The sequence below is a fragment of the Dipodomys ordii genome, unplaced genomic scaffold, assembly GCF_000151885.1.
Source record: "Dipodomys ordii isolate 6190 unplaced genomic scaffold, Dord_2.0 Scaffold4, whole genome shotgun sequence".
In the NCBI taxonomy this organism is placed as follows: domain Eukaryota; kingdom Metazoa; phylum Chordata; class Mammalia; order Rodentia; family Heteromyidae; genus Dipodomys; species Dipodomys ordii.
Genome location: NW_012267220.1, coordinates 3,404,895 through 3,414,776, shown reverse-complemented (window position 1 = coordinate 3,414,776; position 9,882 = coordinate 3,404,895). Strand labels below are relative to the sequence as shown.

Below are 9,882 nucleotides of genomic sequence, written 5' to 3'. Positions count from 1 at the left end.
TCCAATTAACCACCAGAAAACCAGCTGTGGCATTGCAGCTCAAAGTGATAGAGTGCTCCCCTTAAGCTGAAGAGCTGAGGGGCAGCGCCCAGGCCCAGGCCCAGACCCAGGCCCAGGACTGACAAAAAAAAAAAAAGTGGTAAGAGCACCAGTGTTGAACAAAAGAGCTGGGGGACAGTGAGTAGGACCTGAGTTCAAGCCACACAGCTGACCAACCAAAATAAATAAAGAAGGGAATCAAGATCAGAACACATTGGCACAGCCCATTTTACAACATCAAAGCAGTTCTGATTTCCAAAACAACTAAAATTGTTTCTTAAAAGAAGTCTGTTTGTATGAAGAGTTTGCTTTGGTGATAAAACTATGCTAAAAATCATTTTAGGGTCTCATTTCAGTGACTCTAACACTGAGACCTAGAGCCACCACCAATCTGCCAATAGAGCACTCTGGCCAAAGGATGAGTGAGTGTGAATTATTGCCTGTGATATTTTTCTCTGTGGTGTCAACTTATCTTCAAATTTAGATAATGGGAGCGGGTACCAGTGGCTCACATCTGTAACCCTAGCTACTCAGGAGGCTGAGATCTGAGGATCACAGTTCAAAACCAGCCTGGGGAAGAAAAGTCTGGGTGAGACTTTTATCTCCAATTAACCACTCAAAAACTGGATGCTGTGTGGCTGAAGTGGTAGAGCACTAGCCTTGAACACAAAGAGGTTCAGGGACAGTGCCCAGGCCCTGAGTTCAAGCCCCACAACTGACCAAAATCCCATTTCAGTAGTGGAAGTCTGAAATACAATCCTCACTCACATACCTGAAATTCATGGTGAACCTTATGAATGTATTTGTATATCTTTTTGTGATGTAGGAGCCTGTGTAGGAAGTAATGCCAAGTATCTTCAATGACTGCACAGCCAAAGCACCTTGCCAAGATCATATACCTATAAGAGAAGGCAGCAAGCATTCATTAAGCAATCTAGACGCTGCACAGCAATGCTGGAGATGTTACAGAATCAATACATTTATTACATTTATCAACAAAAATTCTCAAAATACAGATATGGCCATTGGATAGAACTTGACATGAGGGGATACAGACCATTATTTTGTTTTCCCAAAACCCATACACATAAACTCATAGTTAAGGGGGGGGGAGGGGAAAACCTCTTCCAAGACAATAATTATAGAAAACAGACTAGGTGCCCCTCAAATCCAGAGCTTTATACAAAGCTATACAGCCCTTGCATATAGCCCAACACATCTTATGCAACGTTCTGCGTGTCTATGTGTGTGCCAGCAATGGGGGTTGAACACAGGCCCTTTAGTTCATACTGAGCTTTGTAGTTTTTTCCACTCACAGCTATGGAGATAAAGAGTCGCTTGGATTGATCTGTTCAGGCTGACCTTGAATTGTGATACTCACCTCTCAGCACAAGCCACCATCACCCAGCAAGATACAAGATTTTTTTTTTCTTTTAAAAATAACTTCAATCTGTAGCTGGTTGAATATGGGTATAGAATTCAAGGATACAGAAGGACAACTGCATCTGTACATTGGATATCTATATTCAGTTTTGCAAGGATACAATTTTATCAACTAACTATTGTCTTATATTTTTTATTCATTTTCACCTTAAATGTCATGCTTTTTTTTTCTTACAACAAGCACATATATCTATAGGCAATCATAGAAAGGTTGTTATGGAAATTTCTGAAGACACACTTTAGTAAAACAGTGCGCTGAAATCCGGAAAATAATGGGGACATTTTAAGTTCTCACGGTGGCTTCCAAACTTTGCAATAAACACGAACCAAATGCAGAAGATACACATTAAAAATAACTAAAATTGCCAGGCACAGGGAGGGGAGGGGGAAAGGGGGGGAAGGGGTGCTCATGTCTATCTTCCTACTCAGAAGGCTGAGCTCTGAGGATCACAGTTTGAGGCCAGCCTGGACAGGAAAGCCTATACAACTCTTACAAAAGGCAGAAGTGGAGCCATGGTTCAAGTGGTAGAGCTCCAGACTTGAAAAAAAAAAAAAAAACCTCAGGGAGTGTCCAGAACCTCTGTTCAAGCCCCAGGATTGGCACAAAACAAATAAACAAACAAAATCATGACTGATTAAAAAAGTCAAGTCAAATTGTTCTCAACATACCATCTTGGCATTTCTTGCCAACCATAAGGAATGTTGAAATATTCTGTAAAATAATAGGTTCCACAAATCAGGGGCAGCTGGATACAGAAGTGGTTAAAGACAAGTACTTTAAAGCATTTCCATTGGCCTTTGAATGTTTCTGGTTTATCCTACAAAGAAAAATAATATTCAACATTAGTCTCTGTTATCCTCTACAGTTTGGCTTGACAACTGTAAGAGAACACTGACTTTTTCTCCAGTATGCCTAACAGACCTTAATTCTGTGTTATGCTGATTTGATGTTATGGTCAGGCTAAGGTTTAGACTTACAGCATCCTCCCTGCTAAATTCTTGACAGCACCTTTTCGGACAGGGGAAGAGACAGCTGGCTCACCAACCCAGCTAGGACTCAAAAACAACCAAAGCTTTTCAGAACAGGTTTCCGGTCTCTGCTGCCATTTCTTTCTTACTTGGGGAAAAATATTCTATTTTAAAATTTAAAATTATGTATGTGGCTTTGTTACATTTCTATTGATTGGATAATACTAATTTCAAGAGTCCCCAAATCAAGCTACATTGCCTTTAACAATATTCAACAACATTACTTAGAATCAATTTCAAATCTATCAGACTCACCTTTTGAATTTTATATTTTTTCATAAAAGGTAAAAATTGAAATAAAAATCCAGGCAAAGAGAACAAAAAATAAAGGGCTTCATGAACTATCAGGGACCCCCACGTGGCGATCTGGAACTTGGTGTAGTTATCCAGCATGTAATTCCACGCATTTTTAAAGGGGGCTTGCAGAGGATTCTCGGGCAACAGTGAATCCATGTACTCCACCGCCAAAGCCGCAGAGCCAAAGACCGCAACACTGGCATTCACCGCCATGCTTCAAGTCTCCAAGGGAGCCTTACGGTTCTGCAAGAGCAAGCAGACACATAAGCCAAGCCAGGTAACTCTAAGGAACAGTTCTTGAAAGAATTTTTTTATTGTAAAGGTGATGATGCAGAGGGTTCCAGTTACACAAGTCAGGCATAGAGAACACTTCTTTACAAGCAGTCTCACCGTTTCCCTCTTTTTCTCCCAGTTTTTTCCCTCCTGACCCTCCTCTCCCCCTAGTTATGTAGTTCATTTCCAACATAGCATGTCTGAGTATCACTGCTGAGTATCATCCTCTGGGCCACCTTTTCCCCTCCCAAAATCAGATAAACATACACAAGATAAAGGGTACAGGGGGAAAAAAACAGTAACAGAAGGGAATAAACTAAAGAAAAAAGGAAAGAAGAAAAAAATCACAAACAGTACAATTTAAAAAAAAACCATCTTGTTTCCATTTCTTGAAGTTCATTGAAGTTCTTGAAGCATCCTTTTATATGATCATATGCACGTAGCTATTGAGCCTTTGAATGGTCCTCTTGTAAGAATATCCTCCTTTGGTCTGACTATGTAAATGTTTAGAGTCCTGCTTAATTTATCACATCAAGTGTAATTTTTTTTTTTGTCGGTGGTGGAGCTTGAACTCTGGGCCTGAGAGCTGTCCCTCAGCTCTTCAGCTCAAGGCAAGCGCTCTACCATTTGAGCCATAGCGCCACTAAGTGTAATTGTTTGTAAAGAACAGTTTCAAAATACAGCCTCAGCTCTTAAGAATTATAAACTAGTGCCAATTTCTCAGTTGCTAAATACATGATTGACAGAAAAGTTTGTTGAATGTCGTCATCATCTTCACTAGTAGATACTGAAGTAAAACTGTAAAAAAATATAGCGTAGGCTACCCAGTGACACCCCAACTCAAAAATCAAGTAAGCATTTAAGAGAGAAAAGGTTAAAAAGAAAGTAACTTCCTGAAAATGTTCACTGCTGTACCTTTTTTTTTTCCGGTCGTGGGGCCTGAACTCTGGGCCTGGGTGCTGTCCCTCAGCTCTTCAGCTCAAGGCTAGTGCTCTACCACTTGAGCCACAGCACACTTCCTGCTTTTTCTCTTTATGTGGTGCTGAGGAATTGAACCCAGGGCTTCATGCATGCAAGGCAAACATTCTACCACTGAGCCACCTTCCCAGGCCCTGTACCTAATTTATGAATTAACAATGATCCATTTGAGTCAGACGCAGGTGGCTCACACTGTCTGACAGCACTCAAGGAGACAGTGTGCCGAGAAAAAAGAAAATCTCAACATTCCTTTCCAGAGAAAAATTTTCCTATCCCAGCACAAGGGAGGCTGAAGAAGAAGGATTAGGAGTTTGAGGCCAGTCTGGGTTACACAGTGAGACCCTGTCTCAAAAGAAAAAAACAAAAAGAAAGTCTCTTAATCTCTAGCCACTGTTGAGTCAAGATGGTTAAGCCTCATCTCACTAACCCTAACCCACCAACTTCTTGGTCATCAAGTGCCAATTCCTGCCAAATACTGGCAGCTCACACCTGTAATCCTAGCTACTCAGAGGGCTAATCTGAACATTGCCATTTGAAGCAAATTTAGGCAGGAAAGTTGATGAGACTCTTATCTCCCATAAACTACCAAAAAAAAAAAAAAAAAAAAAGCTGGAAGCTAGCTGGTAAAGCGCTAGCCTGGAGCACAAATGCTCAATGACAGTGCCCAGCTCCTGAGTTCAAGCTCCAGGACCAACAAAGAAAAGGGGTGACTCCTCCCCTATGTCCTCACCCACACTAATTGGCCTTCAAAGTTGCAAAACCTGACAACTGCTCCAATTTTCATTTTTCTTGAGATTATCACAAATTTGGCAATGTTGACTCACACCTATCAGTCACGTATCCTGGAGCAAATTATATAACCCAAGTGGCAGTTCTATAAATAGGAATTCCTCCATATAAAGTACAAGACATCACAGGTGGCTCACACCTGTAATCCTAGCAACTCACTAGGCTGAGATCTGAAAACTATGTTTCAAAGCCAGCCTTGGCAAGAAAGTCTGTGAGACTCACCTCCAATAAACTAGCAAAATGCCAAGTGTGGCAAATAAGCCAAGAGAAGGCCCCGAGTTCAAGCTCCAGGAATGGTTTAATTTATTTATTAAAAAGTAAAATCAAAATAAAGGAGTACTCCCTGAGCACTATTTCCCGAGCTTTTTTCTTAAGGCTAGCACTCTACCACTTGAACCACAGCTCCACTTCCAGCTTTTTTGGTCGTTAATTGGAGATAAAGGGTCTCACTGACTTTCTTGTCCGGGCTAGCTTCAAACTGCGATCCTCAGATCTCAGCTTTTTGAGTAGCTAGGATTAGAGGTGTGAGCCACCAGCGTGTGGCCTCTGAAGAGTATGCTATAGAGCTGTCTCCATCTTCGCCCATATATATATTTTTGAGGGGGGGTGGGGCCGGTCGTGGGGCTTGAACTCTGGGCCTGGGCACTGTCCCTCAGCTTTTCAGCTCAAGGCAAGGACTCTACCACTTGAGCCACAGCACCACTTCCCATTTTCTATGGCTTATTAGAGATAAGTGTCTCATGGACTTTCCTGCCCAGTATGGCTTTGAACCGTGATCCTCAGAGTAGCTAGGATTACAGGCATGAGCCACCAGTGCCTGGCTATAGTTCTTTTCTAGAACTGCAATCTGTTTTCCTTCCCATCACCCAGCTGCACTTACTCTCATCGAAACTCAACAGATGTTTTTGCATCTGTTTTGGGTCCTGGGAATTAACTAAAAGCCCTCCAACTTTTTATCTGTGCCCCCTGCTCTGAGCTATTCTCTGCTGTGGTCCCTTTGTCTGCAGAATAAAAGAGAAGATTCAGTGATAACCATTTTGTGTGGATGGCAAACCATCCCTCAAGCAAGTAATTCCTGTCATGTTAAATCAAACAGCCCCAAACTCGGGACCATCTTGTTCCTGTTCTGTTCCAGTAATAAAATTACTAACTTCTCAAAACTCAACCAAGCCACACAGCTCTGACCAGGGACTGTTTTAACCACAATACCTTTCCCACTCCCTGTCCTCAATTCTCCCTATTTAACCTAAGGCCAAAGACAACGAAAGATGTACTAGTGCTGTCTTCCCATCATCATTTTGTGATTTTTTTTTTTGAGATTTCTCTTTAGTTAGCATATAGGGGACCGTGACTGGACCTAACTTGGAACTCCTGGATTTAGAGCCCGGGGTTTAAAGACCAAAACCACTAAGGATCACCTAAATGCCAAACCCTGCAAACATTACTCCTTCCTCTCTCTCTCTCCTTGTTATTACCTTCCCTTCTCTTCCTTTCTTCCACACTCCTTAGCTTCATACAAGGAAGGATTTCCACACATTGTACATAACCAATATTCTTTAGAGTCCATTTTACCCAAACCATCTCGAACACTTGATACTTCTCTCCTTGATATTCCTTCTTGGTTCCTGGACATTATAAATATGACCTCTGTCACTAGTTACTACTCTCTACTCCTCAAGTAGCTGTTCTTACCCCGACTTCCCCAAACAGAAAAGGTAGTGAAGAACACAGACATAATCAAACCACCATTCTATGATGGGACAAGAATTATAGAGGAGAGAGAATACCAGGACTCCAGGGCACAGAGGAGCAGAGAAATTGTCGAGAAACGTGCTAACTACACCGGAGCTCTGAAGCCTGGAGCCTGAGGGTACCGTGATCAGATCACAACAGTCACTGGGGAGTTACAGGAGATGTTGTGACCCAGGTAGCACTAGATCAAAGACTAAACCAGGAAGACTTGCCAACTGAATCTGGAAAGTTTTCAAGGGACACTTTCCCTTACTCCCTTCTAACTATTGTACACGACCTATTTCCTGTTTTAAAGTAAGCGGACGGCCAGCTTGCTTCCACTCGGGTTCTCGCTGGGTGATGGTGGTGGCTCAGGCCTGTAATCCTTGCTACTCAGGAGGCTGAGATCTGAGGATCACAGTTCAAAATCCGCCCAGGCAGGAAAGTCCATGAGACTCTTACCTCCAATGAAAACATCACTGTGGCTCAAGTGGTAGAGAGCCAACTTTTTTTTATTTTGGGGGGGGGGGAAGCTCAGGGGCGGCACCCAGGCCCAGAGTTCAAGCTTTGGGCCCGGCTCCGGCGCGCACACACACGTACGCATGCGCACACGCACACACTTCCAGAGTGTTCAACACCGACCCTCTCCACCCAGTGCAGACCAGGCCCAACTTCAACCCACACCCGGGACGTTCCAGCGAGCGCGTCCTCCAGGCCCGTCCCCAATACTCCCGCAGCCCACCCGCGTCGCCATGCCCGACACCGTCCCCGCTCCCCGGAGGAAAGTCTCGCGGGCGGAGACGCCCAGGGCTGCGGGACGGATGCACCTGCCTCTAAGACCCACCTCCCCGGCAGGACCGGCCGGGTCCGCGGTGAAACAGTCAGTCCTGGGCCAAGGGTCCGACTCCCGTCCCCGATCCGCGGTGCCCCAGAGGCCCGGCCAGGCCTCCCTCACCCCGCGTCCCCCGCCGCCATCCTTCCGAGGTCCAGGCTTCCAGCAATCCCGCGCGGGCTAAGCAACTCCTATTCTTCCCTCAGGAACCTCGGGCTCCCGGCCCCGGCAGCAGAAACACGCCTCCTCCCCTCCCCCGCCCCGGCAGGGCCAACCCGAGTCCCACCACTGAGTGTGACGGCCGAGACTTCCAAGCAGTCGGCAACCTCGGCCGCCCGGCCCGCCCGCCGGCTTCCCCGCGCCCCAAGTCCACTCACCTGCACGGCCGCGAGGCCACCTCACCCACGGTCACCCACCACGAGCAGGTGCTGCCGCCTCACACCCTACTTACCCCGGACCGGGGGTGGAGCCTAGAGGGCACGGCCGGTTCGTTTTTCCGTTATTGGCCAGCCTTGTCTCCAGCCCCGCCCGTTCGACTCGGTGATTGGCCAGCACCATACCGGCAGCGTGTGACTCACGTTAACTAATACCGGGCGGTGCCAGCGATTGGTTCCGCGGATGGAGTGAGCATAGTGAGACCCTGGAATCCGACCAATGGTCGGCGCCGTCGCACATCTGGAGGAGGGGACAGCGCGAGCGCGCGTGACGGCGCGAGGGGGCTGGACGGACACCGCCTCGGGCTTCCCCCCGCGTCGCCTAGGCAACCCCGGTCCTCACCCCACGGAGGCCCGGACCCGCCGGGTCTTTGATGAATCCTCCTAATGGAAGATGGATTTCAGAGGCCCGGCGAATTCTGGCGGGAGAGAACCGCGAGCGCGCAGGCCCGGCACCGAGGCGGGACGCGCGTGCGCCGTGGCCCAGGCCCGCTCCGCACCCTCTCGGGGCGTGCACGGGTGTGCTCCTCCCGTGGATGAGCGCATCGCGGGTGGATCGCAGCCTTTGATACCATCTCTAAAGAGATGTTTTTAATTGCATTGTTAGGCAATGAAGCGGGCAGCCGAGGAAACGAGCACCGCGCGGGAAAGGCTCCCTCCCCGACTGCAGGCCGCCCCAGGCCAAGCCCGCCCTGGATGTGGGGGTGCACCGCCCAGGACGAGCCTCCAGACCCCCTCCTCCCCAGCACGACGTCGGCGGCGGGCCGTGGCAAGGATGTGAAAGCCCAACCTTTCACCGCCATCGAGGACTCTGCTTGACTACCTCAGCTACGAGGCGCTCACTTCCTGATGGCACAGGTGACTCACGGTGCCCCCGCCCCAAGCCTGCTGTCCTATCAAGTGTGCACCAGGAAGAACATAAGGAGGAAAGGGGAGGACTTGGCGGGGGGAGGGGGGGAAGGGGACCTGGTGGTTCACACCTGTACACCTAGCTACCCAGGAGGCTGAATGAGGATCACGATTTGAAGGCAGCTTAGGAAGAAGAATCGGCGAGACATCTCCAATTAACCACCACCAAAATGCTACAAATGGAGCTGCGGCTCAAGTTGGTAGAGTTCCAGCTTTGAGCTAAAAAGCTAAGGGACAGTGCCCAGGTCCTTAGTTCAAGCCCTAGTATCAACACTGTGCACACACACACACACACACACACACACACACAATGAACATACATCGTGATCAGACTTACTAGGCTTAGCCATTTACTAGTAGTATCTGATACGTGAGTGTTCCTTGTAAGCTAAGGGTGTAGCTTCACAGTACAGCACTTGCCTACCATCCCTAGCAATTCACACACACACCCCACACATATACATCGGCTCAACCTGCTCAATGCATGTTGGTTACTATTGCTCATTTAGAATTCTACCGGGATTGTATTTTCTAAATCAAAGCAGAAGTCTGTGTGGAAGGGTCCCATACCCTGAAGATGTGGAGCTGGATGGGAATGCAGGCAGAGGTCTTCCACGTTTACAGCAGTGAAGAATTGGTAGGCTCAGAAAACAGCAACACTGTAACTTAGAGGGCTCTGTCTTTCAATCACATTTCACAAGCAGTATTTTTCCCCTTGTCTCTTGATAACTTTGTAAGAGGTATAACACTACTGTTGTCATTTTAGTGGTGACAAAATAGGGTAAAGAGTTAATACACTGAAGAAGCCACAGCTAACAACTAGTACTCAAGAGCAGAACACAGATGACTTTCCCAATACTGCAGTTTTTCCTTCTTTTAAACTGTTCAAAACCCAGGATTAATTTCCCAGAACCTTTGTATGTGTGTGTGTGTGTGTGTGTGCCAGAACTGAGGCTTGAACCCAGGTCTTGGTACTGTCCCTTAGTTTGTAGATTATTTGGAGATAAGTCATATACCTCATATCTGTGTGTGCTAACTTCAAGCCAGGACTCAGATCTCCACCTAAGTAGCAAGCATTACAGGCCTAATATGCCACTGGCGCTCAGCTAGAACCCCAGAATCTTGAGG

General features: G+C 46.9%; 1 protein-coding gene across 1 annotated transcript in view; it reads right to left on the bottom strand.

The window, feature by feature from the left end:
* Msmo1 (methylsterol monooxygenase 1) overlaps positions 1-7,874 on the bottom strand; it is an 11,630-nt gene extending 3,756 nt beyond the window's left edge. Inside the window, exons 1-4 of the mRNA XM_013023680.1 lie at positions 7,789-7,874; positions 2,767-3,051; positions 2,152-2,300; positions 812-938 (exon numbers count right to left, since the gene is read on the bottom strand). Of these exons, the coding sequence (XP_012879134.1) occupies positions 812-938; positions 2,152-2,300; positions 2,767-3,021 (531 nt within the window). The 5' untranslated portion in view covers positions 3,022-3,051; positions 7,789-7,874. The remainder of the gene's footprint in view (positions 1-811; positions 939-2,151; positions 2,301-2,766; positions 3,052-7,788) is intronic.
* Between the last annotated feature and the right edge of the window lie 2,008 nt (positions 7,875-9,882).